General features: G+C 39.5%; 1 protein-coding gene across 9 annotated transcripts in view; it reads right to left on the minus strand.

The window, feature by feature from the left end:
* Positions 1-24302, minus strand: part of SPAG9 (sperm associated antigen 9) — a 99919-nt gene that overhangs the window by 40702 nt on the left and 34915 nt on the right. For 7 of the 9 annotated variants that reach the window (XM_039501069.1, XM_039501071.1, XM_039501068.1 and 4 more), the window contains 5 exons: positions 18434-18528; positions 12764-12917; positions 3679-3889; positions 2771-2870; positions 221-342 (listed from right to left, as the gene is read on the minus strand). In XM_039501069.1, the coding sequence (XP_039357003.1) occupies positions 221-342; positions 2771-2870; positions 3679-3889; positions 12764-12917; positions 18434-18528 (682 nt within the window). Of the gene's footprint in view, positions 1-220; positions 343-2770; positions 2871-3678; positions 3890-12763; positions 12918-17540; positions 17812-18433; positions 18529-24302 lie in introns of those variants that run through there. The other 2 variants (XM_039501073.1, XM_039501074.1) reach the window with 2 other exon arrangements.

A 24302-nucleotide genomic window follows, 5' to 3' on the forward strand; every position in this document is an offset into this window, starting at 1 on the left:
GAACAAGAAGAAATTTCACACTGAAAGAAACCTAACCATGAAGTAGCAGACACATTTATTTCACTAACTTAACTGAACCCTTTCAAGGCCACTGAAATAGGAGCTTAATACAATGAATCTTGGTGTATATTTCAGGAAATATATTTAAAGGGAGCTGCAATTACCAGAAATAGGCTATAAATACACTAGCATAATAATTTCTTCAGCTAACTTGTCTTACCCAATAAATCTGCTCCTTCATCCACATCTCCAATTAGGCCAGAGCCAGCAGAAGACAGCTCTTCGAAGAGAGATTCTGTGTTACGATCAAATGCTTTGTTCTCTATACCTTTGGTAGGTGTGCTAAGCAACAGAATTGAAATTTTTTTAAAAAAAGTCAGAAAATGGAACGAACTATCATTCAAACATTTCACACAGTTGTACAGCAAAGGAAAAATGTGACTTTAGACAGCTGCTCTATAGTTTGGCTTATAGCTCATTCATTAACATAGAAATGAACTGAAAACCTTGCTGGACATGTCTTAAGTACCTGTGTTGGAAGAGTGTACCCCACACACGCCCTGAAGGGGTTAATGTGAGCCAGAGAGGCCACTAATATACATGGCAGCACCTGGGAGAGACAGAAAGCCAGGAAGTTTGTAGCAGAAAATGGGCTGCAGGGATAGAGTCTGCAGTCACTCCCTGCCTTTTCTATCCCCTAGAAAGCAGCCCAGGGAGGCAGCAAGGAGTTTGAGGGAATAGACCTTCGCTGCCAGCTACAGGGTCCCTGGACTACAACCAAGAGTAGAGAGAGGGCCTGCATTCCCCTACCAGCCACCAAGGAAGGTAGTGTGAAACCCCCAGAGATAAGGGACATAAGAACCATGGAGCCCAGAGACAGACAGAAGACCTGCTGTAAGGTCACTAGACCATAGCTGGGCTGGAGACGGTTACCTTGGAAGTGGTGGACTAAAGCCTGACCTGGCTAGAGGGCCAAGCTGCAAGAAGAGAGATGACAGCAGCGACAGAGCAACCTCAGCAGGTGGTACCATCGGAGGAAACAGTCGCTGCACTACACTTGACCACAAGGAAGTGCTCTTGCAGTGAGCAAACCCCTTTGCAGTGCCTAAGAGCTTGTCCACACAGACTTAGTACTCTCTGAAGTAAACACACTACGGAACTTTTAGTGCATGACAGCAGGATCCACACAAAAAGAGTTAATACACAGCAGACTAGCACACTATACATTCACGCCCTGCCTTGATGTGCAGCAACTCTGCATATCCGCAAGCCCTCACTGTCATTTTCAAAAGTGACTGAAACACTTGGGCTCCTAAGTGCCCACTCACTTGCAATGGGGCTTAACATGCTCTTGAAATTTTTACCCTCCATCCTCTTATACAGCAAGGGACTGAGGTCTCAAAAACAGGAGTGTGTTGCAGTAATGTGAGTGTGGAGTGCATCTGAATTTGCTAACATCTCCGGCAGCAAGCTCTGTATGACATTAGACACTACCCCATCCTCTAGGTCAGTGGTTTTCCAACTTCTTTTCTGAGGACCCAGTTGAATAAAATTGTTGATGCCCACAACCCAATTGAGCTGAGGATGACGGGTTTGGGGTGAAGGAGGGGCTCCGAGTTTGGGAGGGCTCAGGGCTGGGGCAGGGGTAAAGGAGGGGGTCAGGGCTCTGGGGTGGGAGTGCAGGAGGGGCTCCGAGTTCGGGGGGCTCAGGGCGTGGACTTACCTCTGGCAGCTCCCAGTCAGCAGTGCAGTAGGGGTGCAAAGGCAGCTTCCTGCCTGTCCTGGCACTGCAGACCGCGCTGTGCCCCAGAAGCGGCCAGCAGCAGGTCCAGCTCATAGGCGGAGGCGCGCACGCGTGGCTCTCATCCACAGCACCGCTTGCCCCAGCTCCCATTGGTCAGTTCCCAGTGCGGAGCCGGTGCTTGGGGTGGTGGCAGTGTGTGGAGCCCTGTGGCCCCACTGCCTAGACGTTGGACCTGGTGCTGGCCGCTTCCAGGGCATAGGGCGGTGTCGGAACAGGTAGGCATTAGCCTGCCTTAGCTGGGCAACACCACTGACCGGACTTTTAATGGCCTGGTCGGCAGTGCTGACCAGAGCCGCTAGAGTCCCTGGGTGCTGACAAAGGCAGCCCAGTGCCCTGCGTGCCTGAACTTTGAAAATCACTGCTCTAGGTGTCCGTAAATCTCCAAATGCCAGAAGCTGGGACTGGACAACAGGGGAGGGATCACTCAAGATTGCCCTGTTCTATTTATTCCCTTTGATGCATCTGACACTGGCCACTGTCCAACAGGATTACTGCACTAGATGTACCATTGGTCTGACCCAGTATGACCATTCTTATGACTCTGAAAGATAAATGCTGTGATGATACTGCAACATAAGGGGGTAGACAGAATTTTAAAGGGGTGGGTGAAAAAAACTACAAGAATCCAACTTAGAATGAGCCAGTATCCTGAGCCCTTCTCTTAAAAAGATAAGAGCCCTCTTTTGCACATACTCTTAGCTGGGAATGGGAAAACTGCATTTAGGTGTCCTGAGTTCATCACAATATACAGCATCTTGTACATTTGTACTTCAAATGTAGCAATAAAAACAAAACTTGCTGTTACAAGAATTCTTCAGGGAAGAAAAACAGGTCTTGGGAACTCATTAAGCAAAATGTGCTCTTAAACGGTTAAAACTCCAAACAAGTCATGCAAATTCAAAATGAGTAACTGCGGTACCTTTTGAAATCCTAATCTGTGTACTCAAGTCACAGTAAGCAATTTACCTTGAACCTTTATATCCACTGAGGTCTTTATCCATATCCAGCTCCGGAGTGGACTCAATGATTGCCTGAACTTCAGATTTTTCTTCATTTTCATTAGCTCCTGGGGGTGGAGGTGGGGAAATAATATATATCCATTAACCACATTGAATAGTCACATACAAGAAAATCTCTGTATGTTATTGGTTTAAAGAGAGTCACATGCAAGGGTCCTCCTGACAAATTTCATATATTATGGCAAAGCCTCTGAATTGTACAGAATTTGAGTTCATATAGTGGTAATTCTATATCGGCCTCACAAGTTTAAAAAGTGATGTCATTCATTAAAATAGAAGGACTAATGAACCAATTCTATTTAACTTTAATTTAAACTTCAATTTTACAATGCCCAGATCTCAGGTTCTTTCTGAAATGGTGCCATATACACACTACTTGGCTCTGCTTGCTGATAAAACAGGTTGAGCACTAGTTCAGCTACAACTCTCATTAGCAATAGGTAAAAATTAATGTTGTAAAGACAAGGCCTTAAACCATGCAATAGTCTCCCAGAGAAAGTGGTGGAAGACCCATTACCTCAAATATTTAAAACCAGACAGAACAAAGCAGTCAAACTATATTGTAAGGGAAAATCATGAAGGGAGGTGGAATTAGCTCATTTAGTCTCTTTCTAGTTTTTTTAAATAACCCTGGAATGTAGGTAATACATAGATATACTTCACATTCCATGGAAAATAAGGTGTGAACAGCCCAAGAGGTAAATAGTGACCCTCATTTCAACATCACCAGTACTCTGCACTCCCAAACAACACATACTTTTCCCTCCAGGGATCAGTGACTGACTTTGTATTGCACTGCATTGAACTAAATTGCGTATCAAGCACATCACACACTGAACTGTTACAGCAGCTTACCGATGGACACAGTTCTTGTTTCTTGAGCTACCTGCACTTCAATGTGCTTGCTTACATCTGATTTCTTGTTCAGTGCATCTGCACTCTTTGCAAGCCCTTCATTATCCTCTTTCAGGGGCGTTTCGGCACATAACCCAGGCACATCTGAAGCAGCTGTTGATGCTGGGGTAGTAGATTTTGAGCCTGCTTGACTAACATCAGAAAGTTCATCCTAAAATTGAAAGTTTTATTGTTTACACAATTGTCACAGGCATTAGTTTACACAAGAAGGATTCCAAATGAAGAAAAAGCATTAGTGCATGAACTTACTTCCCATGCTCATTATGTTAATTCCATTCAAGTTAAACCAATAATTTAGATGTGGTAGAATATGCCGACTCTCATATGAATTGGAACCATTAGATACATCTCCGTGATTTTAATATTTAGGTTTATGGTATGTACGCTTTAACAAGTAGAACGCTAAAAACAACTTGGCTTGCATGGTCAAGAAAGTGTCTCCAAAAGCTATCAAAGACTATCAGCAGTATGAATGGAACTTTATTTGAGCCTCCTTAGGCAACAAACTGGGTGTACCACTTCAAGAAAAAGCATTGGGAAAAAATGGATAACACCCTAATTTACACTACTGTTCACTGAGAACATTAAGACAGACAAAAAATAGTATTAATATGTCTAAGGAATGGAAATCAGTTTGCTATGAAAACTAATCTGATCAAGTTGGTTGCATGGAATCAATCAATTGGTAAATGAAAATGCAATAATAGAAATAAGTCCCCACATAGTGGTGTATTAAGGTGGCTAAATCCTACCTAGCAGAGTAAAAAGGACTACTTCGTTATAGGACTTCCCCTAATGAAAAGACATGTTGAAGCCTTGTCTACACTGAACTTTGCTGAAACCTCCCACTGTTACAACTCCAGTGCAGCTCTACCAGTGCTAAGAATAACTAGCACTTATGGAGCTCCCTGTCCAGAGCAGCCCTACACAACAATGGTAAGGTTATCCATCACCAGTATACACTATCATTCCCCTGCTAATTTCCCCTTAATTCTCAGGGCAGACACTCTTCGGAGACTGCCTTCTAGACATACAGATTCTGAACAGATAGATAGGCACCCAGATTGAGTCGAGTCACCAAACAGATTAAGTGTTCAGTTTTCTACAACAGTATCTTGTACCTAGGATCTGTAGCCAGAGATGAGGCACTCCATTTAGCCAACTTGCTTTATATCATTTTCTATATTAGGCCAAGAATATTTGCTTTTATTCAAGCTATGGGGAACTTTATGTGACAACTTGAATTGGGAATATTTGCTAGGTTTTTGTCCAAGGCATAAACCAACTTCTAACCTGAGAGAGGCAAGAATGAGGTACTTAGTCAAAGAGGGTTGCAATTAACTTCTCCAAACAGTGCCAAAAGGGACCTTGGGACAGTCTAGCACTGATACAGTTTAACCTTTCCAAGGCCTTCTGAAACAAAATTGGAAGAATCAAATAGCTGCAAGCAAGCTATTTAAGTATCAGGAAATATGCCTAAAAGCACAACACAGATTTGATCTTGGAAATGCTTTTAGATCAGGACACCAAAAACAAAGTCGAGGTTGAAACAAAGTTTACAATTCATGACGCACAAAAGATCACGTTGAGGAGAAATTGAATTGAATTATATTAAATGATCATTTAATTAAAAAGCAAATAAAAAATGGGCATATGTAACTGGATCTGCAGCACTACCAAAAAAGTTTTCACCCATTCTTCACACAAAGGAAGTTTAATTAGGATTTCAGTCTTCACATTCATGTTGAGAATTTCTTGCAAGATGAGATTTTTAAATTATTATTACAATAGGGAGACGCTAAAGAATGTGAATATTGCCACTTACATCGGAATTTTATTGTTGAGGGAACTGAGGGTGAGGAAGACAGTCAAAGCAGCACTTTTAAAAAACAAAATATTACACACTTCGGATACAGTATTTTTCAATGATACCAGAACCTAGGCAGTGCTCAGTATGTCACTTAACCAGTTTACATACTTAAGGGAAATTACAAAAACAGAGGAAAATGTTGCTAGCTTTTGAACATTAAATTATACAGACTGCACAATCTTCAAAAAAAATCTGTATTGCCTCTAAAAAGTAGATGGGCATTGTACATGTATAGGAAATTTAAACTGGTGTTTGTTTTGTTTAATCTCTTACTCACTAGTTACAAGACAGAACGCCAAATAGGATAGCAAGCAGAACATGTAGCTGCATTTTGAAAAAAGACCTTGGGAGGGATAGAGGCGGGATGGTGAGGAGGTTTTAATGCAAACCAACAATAAACAGTGTTGTAACCTCAAAAATCCTGAGCATTCTTCCCTTCACCATTTAGTTTTCTGTACCAATACTTCCTGTAACATCATCCATTGTTTGGTATGCCAATCCAATTCACTTTCTATTCAGAATAACTGACTGCATGTGAATTTACTGCTGAAATACATTACTATTAGAGCGTTCAGACATTTATTCTGAATTTTACTCTGTTGTCACTACAATATATGAAGTAACAAGCTGAAGAGGAAACTGGTTTAATATATTGACTATTCATATGCAGAATTATTCAAAATTAAAAAAGATATGTAATAGAAATAAGGTCATTGCACAGAAAAGTGTAATATATACAAATAAGAGGTGATACTTCAAATGTAGCTGAAAACCCTTGGTATATTCAGACTGCTGAAATGTTTGATTTTCCTTCAGACATGGACTCAACTGTAATTCTTTGTAGTCTCCAAGAAGTTAACTAGGTGATCAACAACCTCCTCTTTCTTTTAAAGTACATTTTGGTTCACAACAGCTAATAGTTAAATTATGAATCCAGATCTTCTTATCCTTAGATTTTTATTACAGCTGCACCAAAAAGCTCTGACCAGGATTGGGGCTCCATTTTGCTAAGCATTGTAACAATACATATGAAAACAGTCTCTGGTAAAAAAGATGACAATCTAAGAAAAGTGGGCTACAAATGGTGTGAGGGGGATTGCACTGAATATGTTTAAAATATATACTTTCATACCTATGTACCTATGCACATGTTCCCTGAGAATTATAATATAAAGTACCTACTATCCCCATCACCCCTGAAGACATCAACTAAAGGTAAACCCTAGTGATATTTCTGAAGTTGAACCACACACTTTTGATATAAATATGGAGATGGCTTTGAAAAAAGCAATTTAACACTGAATTTAAAATAACTAACTGCACAAGGCTGCCATCTTCCATGTCAGGTGTGCCTCTCTATCACAACTGATCTTCCCAGTTTTTTATGAAACAGTCACTGGGATCCAGGAAGATAATTGCCATATTGCACCAAATTAGACAAATGGTCAAATCTATTCTACTATTCCATCTCGCACTGTTGCAAGTACCAGATACTTCGGAGAAAGACAAGTTCTCCACAATGGGCAATTAATGCAGTATCACACACCAGGAAAATATTTCCTCCTAACTCCAGGCAGTCAGTGACTAGCTTGTGTCCTGAAGCAAGAAGATAAATATTATAGGGATATTTAAGTATCTAATGTAATTACAGATAGTTTCATTAACTATATTTTAATTGTTCTTTGCCACCATTTCTTGTGGCAATGAGTTCCAAAAACCGTGTTGTGTTAAAAATTTCCTTTTTAAATTTGTCATTTTAACTTTGTTACAGCTGAGTTGGAACAAAGTGGCATAGCTGGAGGTCTACTGTGTCACAATACCCACAAGTCAATTTACACGTACATATAGACTAACCCTGAATGGGTTCAAATAAATAATTTGTCTGTCCACTATGTTTAAAAGGTGCTTTCTAGATCCCTAACTAGTCTAGAAAATAGTTTTAACACACTATCTTGTTTGTTCCTGCCACAAGTTTGCTTGCTTGAGCAGGTTCAGGGAACAGTTTTAGCCTCAGTTTAGACTGGACTATTGTAAACATTCACATACTGAAGTGTATGCAGGACTTTCCATACTGAGGATCTTTGGGCTCACAGGTATTTTGGCTTAAGGCCTCCACCTGGATGCTGCTCATTCAATCTTTCAAACACAAATGATGGGTACTGTATAACAAATATACTCTCAGTTGTACACCTTCAGGTGTGCATGCAGATTAGTCTAACTCAATACATCTCAAACATGAAGGCAACAAACACCTCTTCCACATATTTCAGTTTACTTATGAAATTTACATGTTTTATTTGGAATCTACTGTGTAAATATTACTCTGGGCTCCCTCTAATCCTTTAAATTCGACTCTTGAGAAAAATATTCAAGAACCAGAATGGTTACACAGCTTTCAGAACAGCAGACCCCCGAATAAAGAATTTTTCACATGAGTAACAAGGCTTTAAAAATTATCCAGCATTTATTAGCCTGGGGACCAAAACCACTATTCAAGGTGAAATATACCTGTACTGCCATGTTCTGAAACCCAATCCCTCCTCCCCCATCCACAGTTAAAAGCAATAAACAATTGTGTATTCAATAAGATATTCTGCATTTGTGTAGTATACGTTAAATAGGAACCTAATATATTCTGTATGTAACTTACTATGCCTCTCGATTTTGTTTTACCGTATTTCCTTCACTCCCACTTCCTCACTACGGCCTAAACCTGCTCCTGCATTTTCCACGTGTTATTTCTACTTCTCTTCCGCATATATCCCTTTTGCTTTCCCAACACTGCTTTCTGCTATGTCTCCTTTATTTTCCATCCCATTTCCCTCCCGCTCCTCCAAAAATGCTGACTTTGGATCTTAATTTATCCCTCCACTCTCTCTGGCACCAACCATCACCCACAGAAACACACCACACCCAGCCTTGCTGATCATCCATCCCTTCATACACAGGGCTTGAAAATAACCAGAAGTCTAAACTAGATCATTTAATAAGACGAAGGGCCTCATTGTCTAGAGGCAACATCCAGCTAGGAAGCCAACCTCCCCACCAGTTTGTGCTTTGTGCTCCTTGGATCCTGCTCAGAGGCTCCATCCTTTATGGCCGCCATTTAATAAGTGTGAAATCTGAAGCCTTCCTACCTTCCAGCAGCCAGCGGTTTAAGAGGGAGCTCTGTTTCCCCACTCCTAATCCAGAACCTCTAGACTACTGCAAAGGGAGGACATCCTCTACTGAGCTGACCCTATAACAACCTTTTTATAAAGCTCTCCTTTAACCTGCCTCTGCTGCTGCTTACAGCTGTCTCCCAGCCAGCAGCAAGAAACTGACCTAATCCACAGTGTCCTTAATAGCAGCAGTAAAGTTTACTAGAGGCTTGTTAATTTCACTCTGTGGTTGAGCTCTACCAGCAGCAAAAATGCTGATGCTATCTAAGGATTTAGACAGGCAACAACTAGTTTGTAACCAATTGTTTGGAAGGGGTTCTCTGCAATCATAACTGAAAAGCAAATCTTACTGTAAATGCATAAATTAATGGTATTTACCCCAGATCAAGTTCCTAGTCATATGAATTTTTCAAGCCCTTATGATTAATTTAGCACTTTTAGGTCCTGCCCCATCAATGACATCAAGCCTCATCTTACCATATTCTTTACTAAATACTAAGAGTTCACTGTACTGGGTTACATATGTAATACCAAATTCTGAACATCTGAAACAACTTGCTGTTAATGAAGTCTCCAATTGTTTGGAAGTGTCGCAATTGCTTGCATTGTCTCCACATACCAATATCCTTCATCACAAATTTAAAGGTAACCAAGATGGGAAGAGTGAATATTTGTTAATCTCATAGAGAGTCAAATTGGAGACTAGAACACAGCATGTGTAACACCTGACCATTAGATATCTCTGATGAATTCCAAGAATATGTATGTTCCCCCCAAAGATACTCAGGAAGTCATGAAGCCCAAAATTAAGGAATGATGGCAAACAACTGAAGTCCATTTTCTAAAAAGGCTACATGATTAAATATTATAAGCCACCTTTTGAATGTTAACTTGTAGTAGTTTTTTTTTTTTAATAAGGTTAAACAACTGGATAATGATTCATATTTTAACAAACAAGTAATGAAGGGAGGAAATTGTACTCTTACCAAGTGAATTCAGAGCTCACCCACACGGAATAAAACCTCAACATGAATGTTGGCTCTGTTCAAACATTTCTCCAACTCTGTATTCCGAGTGCATCCACTGAAGAATGCAGCACACACTGACCATTGACTTTAGCACACAAAAAGCCCCAAACAAATGGCTTGATTGCCCAACAGAAAGTGGCTGTGAAGAAAGAGGGTCTCAACTGATTTTGAATCAATTGTTTCCAAAAATAAGGGATTAACCAAGGGTTTCTGTATAATTCAATTGTTTTGCTATAACTACTTAATTTCTTCCCTTTCATTTGGAAACTGGATTTATCAGTAGATTCAACTGATAGCAATATGCGCTCCGGAAACGAGTGAGAGTTAAATGTAATTCCATTAAGCAGGAGTGAGTCTAAATATTTTCCCCAAATATCTTAAAAATTTGAAATAATCATCAAGTTGTATTTTGTAAGCAATGTTTCCTAAAGACTTTTTTCATGGCACTAAGTTGTGTATTTAAAATTAGGTCACTACGTTTGTAGAGAACTAAATAGTGGTTTGTATGCAATGCAATCAGAGTAGGGATAGAAGGCAATACACAACTGCATCTTGTCTTCCAATGGCACCCAATATTGTCCTTACTGTACAAAGTTCCAGAATATCCAGATAAATTCTGGTCTGTGTTGCTCCTGGGCACCTATACGGAGATGTATTTAGATGTACCATTCTGCATCCTTCAAATACTACTGCATGAATAAAAATGCAGGTATCTGAAAGCAGTAGTACAAGACACTGGCAAGATACATCATGTTTAAAACTATAATAGAGAAATAAATATTCAACTCTCAATAGTGACTGCAGTGTATCACGCCATTCCACAGGATCATTTATTAAATACAGGCACTGTGCTTGGTACTGTGTAAGATAAATAATAATATCTAACTTTCAGATATGGTCCCTGCCCTAAGGCACTTAGTCTTGTAACTAGACAGAGATGTGTATATATAGAGCAGCAAAATTGTGCATGCAAGGTAGCCATTTTTAAGTGTGTACAAGTTAATATTTTTTAAAGGACTAATGCCAAGAAATATAATTTGACAATATGAAGTGACAGGTATTGTTTTCTGGAGGGGATAGAATGAGATCAGAAAACCTCCCTTTATAACTCAACTCCACCCACTCTTAAATCACATGGCTCTAACCTGTATTTCAGCAAAGTAACTCCTCCTACAGCCTGTCCATTTCTGAATTACTGAAATTGCCATGGGGCAATATGAATACAGAGGATTACCTGGGGGTACATGAGACAAATCTGACTCCTGAAAAGTGTACAGTAGCCTGGAAAGGTTGAAAACCACAGTACTATAGTATTTCTGTTCATGGATTGCAAAAGGACAGAAAGCTTTCACAGGGTCTTCTGATTCTTTTTCAGTTTTTGTATGCATCAGGATCATGAAGTATGCTATAGTTTAGACAATCACAGGATTTACGATCCTCATCTTCAGGCACTAACAATTACGGTCTTCAGCCATTTCAATAAAAAGCCCAAAAGTTAAATACTGAGTAACAGAGTTAAAGAGGACAACCTCTGTCATTCCATTAATCAGATGTCTTCTTCCTTCTGAAATGCTGTAATCAGATGGTATCTTGACAGAAAGCAGCTGTAAAATCAGACTCTTTCCAAATTGTATGTGAGGCAGAAAGCTTATTAGTTCTATAGAGCTTTGATATCAAAGTCCTTTTGAATGCTCCAAAAAAATACTATATAGTTTTAGTCTTCCCAAAAGACATCTAAACAGGAAACGGCCATTCAGATGTTCCTTCATCTTTTTATGGCAGCGAGTGCGGGATTATATTTAAGAAACAGTTCAAGTGGAGAACACCTCAAATTCATTTGGTATTTTTAAATATATATAAAACACATTTCAGGAATCTCATATTAAAATTAGAACTATTTTCCTCCTCTGAGACACACCACTGAATATTACTGATTTAATATTTTAATTTTAAACTACGAGCACTAGAATTACACAAATTTTATATACAAATATACACATCTGTATGTCACAGTACTTGAATACTCAAAGTTTTTCATCCCACAGAACATTAAATTCCCAAAATTGTTTATACCAGGGGTCTCAAATTCAATTTACCTTAAGGCCAGTGCCAGCCCTCAAGTCCCCCCAGCGGGCTAATGTCACTCATGCCCCCCAGAACCTGCCCTTCGCTGCCCTCCCCCCCGCCAAACTCCACCCTCCACCAGGTAGAGGATTGGGGCGCAGGTTCTGGGAGAGAGTTTGGGTTCAGAAGGGGTGAGAGGTTGAGCTCTGGGAGGGAGTTTGGGGGCAGGAGGGGGGGTGTGGGAAGGCAGTGCAGGCTCTGGAATGGAGTTTGGGGGTGCAGTGCTTACCTGGTGCTCCAAAGCAGGGCAGGGGGCCTCCACGCATTTCTGCCCCCAGGCACCACACCCGCAGTGTCCCACTGGCCTCAGGGATGCTCAGGGCAGGGGCAGCACACAGAGGCACGGCCCCGCCCCACCCCTGGGCCACAAGAAGGGGCCGTCAGCCACTGGAGCGAGCAGGCAGACGCCGCTCAGCTCTGCTGCGCTGCCGGGGCCCCTGAGGGGAGAGTGCCCGGGGGCAGCAGGTGGGGCCAAGGGAGAGACCCGGCGCCAAAACTGCTGGAGCCCCAAGGGCCAGGAGTTTGAGACCCCTGGTTTATACTGTCTATCCAGTCTGTAAATACTGGAATTGTAGGCCTTAATATTTTTTACCTCTGAAATAGCAGGAGACAGATCCTACATTCCCACCCCATGTTGGAAGTGCAGCCCAAATCCCCATTCACTGAGCACACAAAGTTCCTTTCAAATAGGAGACTCACTCAAAAATCACATGCAATAACTGATGCACTGACGAGTTTATATAACCAGAGGATGACAGTTCAGGCTTTCCGGTAATGTAGTTATCACCGACAATGTACTGAATCCATAAGATGCAAAACCAACCTGAAAACCAATAGCTCACCTTTAGGCTGGTGTGGGAGCGTGGCTGGCTCAGCTCATGGAATTTCCAGTGCTCTGACCCAGGTGTTTCCCCGCTTTCTCTTTGAGTCTCAGGTGTAAGCAGTGCATCTCCTGGAGGTAATGGGAAGATGCCCAGTGATATAGGACGCTCTTTTCTGTTTGGGAAAAAAAAAAAAAAATCAAATTTCATGAGCTTCAATTTCACACACTCACTGCCTATGCTATACCTGCTTCTGGATATGGCAAGGAAACAGAATTTAGATTCAATCATGCATACTGTATTTCTCATTATACACACCTGCAAGTATACAGTTTGCATTATTTTATTTAGTAATTCCTCAGATTCTGCTTCTATATTCCAAAAGTTTGAGTACTTTAGACTGATTTAACAGATTCCAGTTTTGAACAACTTTGTGCAGCATTTATGCTGGACATCCCATAGCCATTCCAGGTGGAGAAGATTAAAAATTTTAATATTAAATAATTGTTGGACCATGAACATCAGAATCAATGTTTTAAAAGCAAGTCTAATTTTTTTCGTTAATTCAGATGAAGCACTAGCAATCCAATTGCATTCAGAAGCTACTTTTGAAAATGCGTTTCTCATTTGCTCAACTGTTGTACAGCACTACAACTTCTGTAATGATCAACTACTAAATCCAGACATATTTTCAACTTTCCCATCCACTTCAAGCAAAAAACTCCTTACCTTGAAGTCTAACTCATATCTATTCTTAAAAGCATTTCACATTTACAAGTACAGTTTGTACATCTAAAGAGCACAGTTTGTACTCTGCTTGGCTGTATGTTTGGGTGTGAACAGAAAGACCTGTTATCAGAACTGGAGGCTCTGAAAATTAGGGAACTATTTTTGGAATGGACTAAAATGAAGCTTACAGCTTAGTTTGTAGGAGAGAAACTATACAAAACCACTTTCCCAGTTAAACACTCAAATCTTATGCTGATATCACTGAAGAGTTTTCAATCTTGTTGTGCTTAGATCATTACAGTTCCCAAATTAACAAATATGAGTTGGTAGGAAACCTAAGTTGAGATATGAATTTAGATAGCCTTTTTAATACATAGACTGAGATGACAGAAGTTACAGAATTGGCTTTTTTTTTTTTAATCATCAACAGTACCAATATTACATAGGACATTGAGAAAGCTGGTAGCAGAGAGGTCTGTCAGGGGCACGGGAGCATGTTCATGGAAGGTTTTAATCCTCATATTACCTGTCATATTACCATAGCTGCTATTCTATATTCAGCTGTTAAACTAGATAAAACAATCAAAAGTAATCTAAAATACACCAGAAAGCACGCAGAATTCCACAGACTGGCATGAAGTGGGTCCTATCTCTCCCAAGATCCTTGAACTATTTGGATAATGGTCCCTTGAAGTATCTTGAAGTGTTGGCACCTGTGTATGGGAACACAGCACCAAAACCTAAATATTACTCTACAGCAGAGAAGACTAGTGAAAGCCAAAAGATTTCACCCTCCTCCTCATGGAGAAGACACAGTTTAGGAGACCTCAAAGACTCATCTTGAAGAGCCTTCCCAAAATCCCAGGACTGATACTGTGTCCAGTGGTGTGATCACAATGAATAAAGCCAGATTACATCTGGTGAGAGAGAAAAATGTTGTTTAGAAAATCTGCAGAATGATGTGGCCAGCTCTGTAAAAAAGAATGTCAGTGTCTGACACTTAACTGAAGAAAGTTAAGATGAAGCAAAACGTTTGCTTGGTCAAAACAGCATGATCCAAAAAGAAATATGTGCAGTTAAGCACCACTGCCAAAAGTAAAGCTGTTAAAGTTAGAGATAAGTTTACCAAAGGTAAGAGGTAGAGACAGTACACAATGACTGCAGAAAATTGAGCTTTGCAATACAAAGCAGGTAAAAGTATAGTCCATAAACTCGTGGGCACCTCTCAATGAGAAAACCAGGGTAACTGTTTTCAGAGTGATTATGGAGACTTAAGTCTATAGTATTGACTTGTAAAATGGTTAGGGCCCTATCTACATTAGCCAGGACAACTTCACAGTCTGCTAGCAAGACCTGTGTTGAAACACTAAATGTAGCCAAGGGAAGGTCCATGCTCCTATGCAAAGGGGGCAAAAAACCCTAAAGTAAAGATAGTCAAGAAGTGCTTGTACTTGGGGCCCAGGAAGCAATAGGTCCTTTTGAGAACATTCACTATGTCTGGACAATAATTTTCTCAAGAGATTAAAAACTTTTAGGAAGTTAAGGAAAATGTCTGAGCAAGCACCTTGTGAGTACCAATATAGGAAGAACCATGACGTACAAAATACTGTCTGTATGACTAAATATGCTGTAAAAAACAAAAACAAATCAATACCAAAGATTCTGCACTAGGAAACTAGTACACACAGGAGATCTCTGGGTACGCTCTTAACCAATACAGAAAGACAGCTGGACATTCAGTCAGCATAAATACAGTTAAGCATAGATAATGTGAAGCAAATGAAAAAAGCAAAAGCAATCAAGGCCACATAGATAAAAAGTATTGAAATGGTCGGGTTATGCTGGAACAGTAACAACTTTGAAGAAAAAACCTTACTAAATAGTTGCAGAACTAAACAGAAGTTTTTTCTACAACAGCAGGTGTCCTTGGAATCTATTAAAGTACTTCCTTTGTTTAGAATTCCCACATTTCTAATACGTGTGGGGGGTGGGGGAGGAGAAGATACACACACAGTTTTCATTTCAAGTATTGATTTTCTGGGGAAAAAAAATCAGTGCCAAAAATCCAGTTGGACCCCTTTCAGTTTAAAAGAGGACTCACATTAAAGCATGCTCTGAGAGAGGCCCTTAGCTTTGGAAATCACCTTCTGCACCAATGGTACAAAGAAGCCCAGATCTGTTTATCTTCAGGGTATGCTGCAAAACCTTCTATACAGGCTTTTAAGGAGAGGAGTTTAATGGGGGAGAGGATTATGGACTAAGAAAGGAGATGGGGAATCCTCAAAGAAAAATTCTTCCTTGGGTTGGGCTCACTTTGTTGGGGGAGAATTAGCTGGACTGTCATTTTTTAAAATTATAGTCACATATAGTAAATAGATAGATGTCTTATATGTACGACATCAAAATCAAAATACATGCAAGGGAGAGATCATTAAGTTGTAAGGGGGTCTCTGTCTTCCCTTCTGACAAGCAAGATCTTCTCCCACTAAAAACAGGGTATAAATTTGTTTGTGGGATGGGGAAGAGTCCCCCTTTCAGTTTCCAAGAAATATCTGGAAAGATGCCATTTTGCTGAATTAAAGTCAGACATTATAATTTACTTCCTAAACAACAATAAAAGTATTTATTTAGTCTTTATTTCTTTTAACAGTGGCTTACTGAAATATTATAGCTTTACTAAGTATTTTTGCAGCCACTCTACATTATCTCTTTTTTGATTACATAACTATTCAAGTTAATCTATTATATATTCAGACCATAATGCTTTATCAATAACAATTTTCTACAATTTTTTTCTTCACACTAGCTAACAAAAACCAACAACCACAGCCTTTAAAAAGACTGGCTTATTTACATATTAAAATAGTTCTAAAAGTTAACCAAAAGGCTCTGCTAAAAAGACAGCACAGTTTCTGAGAAAGACTTGAAATATAAATATTAACTTGAAAGTGATGACATGCTACTAGAAGATTATTTCTTTATCTAGCTGATAGCATTAATGTAAACTGTTAGAGTTCAGACTTTTTAAACCTACAAAAGTAAAATATTATGCTTTACTTTTAAAGTATAATGCCTTAGTAATTGATTATTCTATAGTAATATTACCCTATTTATCACAAAAGAGAAATAAAAAAATAAAAAACCCACTGAAGGCTAGAGACCAAACCCAGGCCATGTGCTACATTTATTCTTTTAAAATAATCTTCCATTAGAACTAATTTTCCGACAATCACATTTTAAACAAGTTTAAAAATTTATTTAAGCCAGAGTGACAATAGTGATTAAAGAATGCCAAGTTTACAAGTTTGAAAGATACAAAGGGCCACATTAAAATTTTATTTCATTTAAAACTAGCACTAAAATGTGTCAAATTATTTTTTTCTCTCTTTTTTGTAATGATGCAGATCTGCTACTACTCTAGCAACCAGGAATAACAGCACATAACTCAAGGGAGGAAAGAGTTGGTTGACTGCCATACAAGTAGAGAAAGAAAGAGGAGAGAGTATAACATTTGACTAAACAATAGTGAATAGGCTGTTACAGCTCTAATACCCAAATAATGGAAGATTTTTCTTTCAAAAAGTGTTTAAAATGATCAAGCAGTATTTTTTTAAAATGTAAAAAAATACTGAAATAATTATATTTGAATGAGCGCCCATTACCATATGCTGTATATAAACTGGGTAAATGAAAGGCCTAAGCCATCACAAATTTAGGGCTATATAACATTCGCTAAATACCTTACAACACAATGCGTGCAAGCTCTGTCCACAATGTTTAACAAAGCACCTCTATTCTGCTGGCAAGTTAGCGTCAAAGAGATTGATTTAACAGCTTTCTAAAGGAAAAACACACTGACTGACCTTGTAATTACTTAAAAAACCACCAATGCAAATTTCCTTTAGCCATTTAAAAAACAGTGCCTTGCCTTAGTCTATAAATACTAAATATACAGGACTTCATATCAGCACTTGATATCCTATTGCCTCCTTTTATAGATCGAAAGATGAGGAAGAATGAGGATGATAACAAAGAAAGCAATAAGCAGAGGTTCAGTAGGGCAGAGTACCTGAGTATCCTTGGTAGATTCTGCGTCAGAGCTGGCACGCCAGTAGAAATAGAAAAGTGCACAAGCAGCAAAACAGAAAGAGATACTAAGATAGCTGAATTAATGACCACCGCCCCGCCAACGAAGCCAAACACAAATAGCAGCATGCATCCAGGACTCATGGCGCTGCGCTGGCATGGTGAAACGCCGGAACCAAGGCTACACAGACGACGAGGGTGTATCTTTGTAGTGAAAGTCTGTCATTCAGCTGCTGCCACAAAAACAATGCCATCAGCAGCAGATTTCCACTCTCTCCTGCAGCAGCTCCAAACCAATGACATCACTTCTCTCCTCCCCCACCTCCATAAACCATAGAGCTGCTGCTCTTAGCATCTATGCAGCAACCCAGAGAGACAGCCAGCTTATTACCTATTCTCTCCCCCTTCCAAAGTTCATTGGCAGAAAGCTTTGAGATCTACATAATATATTCACATAAAGCTCTCAGCACAAGCAGACATTTAGACATGTTCCTTTGTAAATCTGTGTATAAAGCAGTAGCAACAATGCAATATTCTTTAAGTATTTTTTAGACTCTGGTATTTCTGCTGTCTACTGTTATTTTGAAATTATCCATATCCTAAAAGAAACCCTGTCTAAATTTATAAAAATGTATGCCAAAATTATTGCCCAAGACCAATGTACAGAGTATATATATCAACATTTAGTGTTACAAAAGCAAGTGTTTTTTTTCCCCCACTGATTTCTATACTATTCTCCTACTGCATTCCAATCACTCGACAAATCTTTCTGATTCAGCCAAACTGTTGTTGTAGGATTAAAGAATAGACAGTCTTGCAAACATACACGAATGGATTTTTTCTTTCATTTCAGGGTGAGAGCGTAATAATGCTTACCTAATTCTACCGTGTGTGGTGGATTCTAGCAGATCACCCCCCGTTAGTTGATGAAGTTTGGTTCTTTCCAAGTGTTCCATATAATTGTGAATCATCTGTTTAAAACAAAATAAAGATACTGTAAGAAAATTTAAGTATCATTTAAATGTATTGCAGTAGTGTATTTTACAGCCAATATTGTGCACCACTTTGCAATCCTCCTCTGCATATCAGAAAAAAAGATACCAGGAGCCCGTTCCATTTTACAGTTTAGAGTTAATTTCTTTCAAGGAAGTAAACAAATGTTAGCAAAATATTTGCATTTATGGCCACAAGTCTGAACTGAGACCTTTTCTTTAAAAAGTGAGCGTTAAGGTTCTTTCTCTAAGTTATTTTTCGAAAATAAAAATTCAGTTTCACTTTAACCTCCTTAAACATATTCCTATATTCATGCACAGGAAATATATGAATAGCAACATAAATGTATATAGTATTTCAGACAGAGTTCTGCAACTAAGTGCCCATAAACGGAAATAATGAAACCCCCAATGACTGTAACCTGCTGTTTAAACACATCCATGAAGTAAAGGCAGGGCTTGTGATATTTCTTTGAATGAATGGCAACTAAATCTTCTATATGCAGTGATATTAAGTATTTATAAAAACACAGAAATTAGTATTATATATGTCGACACAGTTTATTGCATTAAGTGTTAATACAGTATATAGCAAAAACCAGCATCGATCTAGAATAGTCACCAAAATATAAAAAAAATATTTTAAAAACTACATTATCTTTAAGTTTTGAGCAGTTAGTTCCTTTATCAAAATGTGGCCTAATTTACTAGTTAATACATTAACGAAGAACATGGTAAGTGTTTGGAATTTAGAAAACTGAATTGAGATTTGATGTGTGTTTCAGGCTTTCCTTTGCCTTCTTGGTAAAATACTGGTTAAAATTCCCCATCTACACCAAACTGCTACATAATGAAGATAAATATCAGATACCAGAAGACTGAAAACAGACACTGAAAAAAGTCACGGTGTAAAAGCGGAACTTCCTTTGACTCCACTGAATAAATTAGAAAAAGCAATACACAAAATCACAGATAGATACAACAATTGGTCATTGGCCTTTTTTTGTTACCACATGTATGGTCTTGTAAATTTATATAGTTTTCTGAAAATAAATTCCGTCTGGAATTGTGTGTTCTTTAAATGTATATTTGCGGTAGAATGTAAAACAGGAATAGGTATTACTCTGTACATGGTAATCTGTATATATTTCATGCTTTTATTCAGTGAGGGTTTATAAAATTGCGAACATGATGATTCTTACTAAACAAAGTATTTGTAAACAAAACGGTTAAAGAAACAGCCAAGCTATTTGAGCTATGGATGTACTATTAACCCATTTTATTTGTTTTTATTGCTTAAGTAGCCCTCTGTAAAAAGACAGAGTTGCATTATTTGTAACAATTATTTCACACCTTGGATAAATATAAGCCAATAACCAGAACCCTTACTAGTTCATTAAAATTTGATCATATCTAGGATATCCTTTGTCTAGATTGACCTGAAAAAAAATAAAATAAAATAAAGGAACATTGTCTGATTGGTATCTTAGGTAGTACCCACGATAAACTGATGGGCGCATTATCGATACCTAATTTGGCTAAAATTTGATCAACCCCTTCCTTCTGTTACCATTTCCTCATAATTTTGCGTACATACTTTCCCTTCCCTCCTCCACTCCACAGGAACAAGGTTTGTACCTACAAAATGAGGAAGAAATAAGATCACAAAAAGCAGTACATTTCAGTTTTAAGTTTGTGAGTAGTTAGAATTTTTTTCTGATCCTTTTAAGCTTTATCTTATTTTATTCTTAAGGTTTTCATTAAGTCATACTGTTCTAGCTAGAATTTCACAGTCATTTAGAACAATGCTTAATCTTCAATAGCATGTGTGCTGTTACACTGGAGCACAACAGGGTTTTATAAATCTATCAAGCCAATCAGGAGCATGAGGCATACGGCTGAGTGAAATTAGAGTGGTAATGATAGAGCAGCCGATTTTATTAAATTTGTTTAAATGATAATGGTCATAATTGAAAACAGGCATTAAAACTACAATAGTATAACACAGCAGATTTTGTAACGTTAATGCTTCATCGTAATCATTGTGCAAAGCACCACAGAGTCGCATCAAAACAAACAGTAAATACATCACGTGAGTCACTGACCAGCAACTTCCTCCACATTTTTCATGCACACCTGAGAAGTGTGCCATACTACATCCTGTCCAGTTGAACCACACTTGTTGCAGGTGCACCCTGCCCCTGGTCCTTGCAAACCTTGCTTTGGCTATCTTCCTCCACTTATAATCCTTGACTATTTTAAAATACCAAGAGACCATAAACATTCCAGACTTCTGTACAATATGGTTCTGATTGCATTTATAATATAGCCTTACTAAATTTACACGGTCAGGCCCAAGACCATGAGATGATGTTCAGAAAAGAATATCTGCTGGGAAGACAAGCAGTGCACTTCACCAAGAAGGGGAAGAGCATCTTCACATACCAACTCGGCAACCCAGTGAGGAGGGCTTTAAACGAAGTTCAAAGGGGGCAGATGACAAAAGCTTGCAGGTAAGCATAAAAATATGACCTTAACAAAAAGCTAGATGGGGGGGGGGGGTCACATGGAAAATTACATTATGGTTATTAGAGCAACAAGAGGGAAATCAGTGAGGGAAATCTGATCCACCTCTTGGATGTCTATACAAATATGTAAGGAGTATGAGGAACAAACAGGAAGAACTGGAACGATTAGTACATTAGCTAAATTTTGAGTTCATTGGTGCTAGAGACTTGGTGGGATATTCCAGACTCATGACTGGAATATCTGTATAGAGGGGTATAGCTTGTTCAGGAAAGACAGGCAGCCTAAAAATGGAGGTGGTGTTGCATTATACATCAAGAATGTGCATACTCGTTCTGAGGTGCAAAAGGCAGTCAGAAGCAGACCAGATAAGAGTCTCTGTGTAAAGATAAAAAGGGGTAAAAAACAGGGGTGATATCATGGTATGGCTACGGTAGTCCACCAAATCAAGGAGAGGAAGTGGATGAGACATTTCTAGAACAAACAACAGAAGTATACAAAACAAGACCTGGGAGTAATGGAGGACTTTAGCTACCCAGACTTCTGTTGGAAAAGCAATACAGCAAGACACAATGTTTCCAACATGTTCTTGGAATGTACCGGGGACAACTTTTTCCCCAAGAAAGTGGAGGAAATAAGGGGGAGAGCCATTTTAGACTTGATTCTGACCTACAGGGAGAAATTAGTAGTGAATCACTCCATTCACGCCCCCTCCACCCTCTCTGGCACTCAACTCTCCCTGACCCTCGCTCTCCCCGACCCTCGCTCACTTTCACTGGGCTAGGGCAGGAGGTTGGGGTTTGAGGGGAGTGCAGGCTCTGGGCTGTGGCCAAGGGGTTTGGAGTGAGGGAAGGGGCTCTGGGCAGAGCCTGGGGCAGGGGGTTGGGGTGCAGGAGGGCGTATGGGGTGCTGGCTCTGGGAGGGGGCTCTCACCAGGGCTAAGGCAGGCTCCCTGCCTGCCCCAGCCCTACGTCGCTCTCGGAAGAGGCCAACGCACCACTGCAGGAGGAAGGGGGGGGGAGGGGGGAAGTACATGACTCCATGTGCTGCTCCTGCCTGCAAGCACCATCCCTGCAGCTCCCATTGGCTGAAAATGGGGAACTGCAGCCAATGGGAGCTGCGGGGGCGGTGCTTGCAGGCAGGAGCAGCACACGGAGACCCCACTCCCTCAAGGGCTGTGGGGGTGTGCTGGCCGCTTCCGGGAGTAGAGTAGGGCCGGGGCAGGCAGGGAGCCTGCCTTAGCGCTGCTGCACTTCCTGACTTTTAGCAGCCAGAGATTGTGATTGACTGGCAGAGGCTCCAGGATTGACCAGCCAATCGCGATATACGGGTTGGTGACCACTGATCTACATATATAGGCTAGGAGGAAGGTTATATTTACAGGGCTACATGGTTCAATATATCCTATCACACTGACATTATGATCCTTTATTCACCATTACCATTTTTCATCACATATTTGTAAGTTATTCATTAGCATCTCATTAGGAAATTACATTACAGAAACCATCCTATGCTGCACAAGTTTGAATAAGAATCCTTCAAAGTCACTGGAATAATCCAAGATTAGTCATCCTGACCAAAGGTTGCCTGTCTGTCTCCTATCACGAATAGGTTTGTTTCCTCATAATTTCTTTGTATGCTAGAGACTAGCAGGAAAGTCATTCACTTAAAAAAACAAGCACTCTACAAGTTTATTGAAAAATAAGCAAGCCAACATACACTATCAAGATAGATGTACAGATTAAACCATTAAATAAACTATTCTTGCAGTTCAGAGAACGCTTCCTGTGTTTCTCCAGGAAACTCTGCATTAACCCAGCCCACTGCTATCAACCTCTTAGTGTTTTCTCCAGGAGTTTTGATATCCTTCTGAGATTACTCCTCCCACTTCCATCATCTTAAAAAAAAAGTTTTAACTCCTCAAGTTTTCTACATTTCCTGTGTTTATTTTAAGAGTGGATCTGACTCGAGGCAACAACTCCCTCTCCTCAGCATTATGTTTGAGATGTAACAGATTACTCTAAGTGTTACAGAAGTCTTGCACTAGACATTTGACCTTTAAAACATTAGAAACTTTTGCCTTCCTTCTCCTCTCAGTTACCCCTTCTTTTTGTAAGAGTTGCACTCCAGATTCTATTCAATTCCTCATGACTTCCTAGTATTGTTAGCTCAGCATCCTGTCTCCAGATCCCATGAACATTTTTGGCCAGGTCCAGTTGCCCAAATGAAGCCAGCCATACTGTTTTAACAGATAACAGGCTGCTCATTCTGGTCATGATATTGTGGTCAGGTGCACCATTTGAGCAGATCTTCAAGATGGATTTAAGTCTTCTTCAAGTTTTCCAGTAGCAGCACTGACCAGAATCATCCCCTGATGATAATCCAGGCAGGTCTAATTTCTTCAGACTTCCCCAGCAGATGTGCGTCAGTCAGCTCCCTGTCCTAACCATTACCCAACAGATGCCTCTCCTCTCTTGATAGAGTCCCTCTTAACACAGCCAAGTCTCTTTATGCTTGCCAGTTCCCAGAGTCCTGCAGGCTCAGCACGAGGTTGAGCCAGGCTCCGCAGAGCCAGTGAATGTCATTGTCCCATCATACAACCATGAAGTGTTTGCTAAGGTGTTTTATCTTGAGCTAACTCTTCTCTGCCTGCTTGTTTTCCTTAAAATCCCTAACCAACATTAGTCCTACAATAAACATCCCAGTAAGCTGGTTAGCATATAGTATACAGTATTTATATATTACAGAGCAGCTCCATTTCCTTCATATACTGCATGTACTCCTTCCAGTCTGCAATATTCCTGTGTCCCAGATAATCCACTTTAATCTGGCATTTCTATTTTAGCAGAAATTTAAGGGACTTCTGCATCCTATCACAAAGATGTTCTTCTAAGCATAGTTTGCACTTTAATGCTACTTTTAAAAAAAAGTTATGCACCCATTGGGCAGAAATTATCTTGTCATCTGAATTTAAAATTAAAAGCATTCTTCCCATTAACAATGATTTCTGCACAGATGTATACCAGTTAAATAAGATGATGCAGATGGCTATGGTAACATTCTGAGGCACTAAGCCTGTTATTTATACATTACATTATATAATATTTCTGAATATTAATTTTAACATAAGGTCATTTAAATCTTATTTGGGAACACTTTTGGGGAAATATAGAGTTTTACCGCAATGAGATACATACGATTGGTATAACTCTGCTTTGTCAAAT

Source organism: Mauremys reevesii, linkage group 15 (assembly GCF_016161935.1).
Source record: "Mauremys reevesii isolate NIE-2019 linkage group 15, ASM1616193v1, whole genome shotgun sequence".
Taxonomy (NCBI): Eukaryota; Metazoa; Chordata; order Testudines; family Geoemydidae; genus Mauremys; species Mauremys reevesii.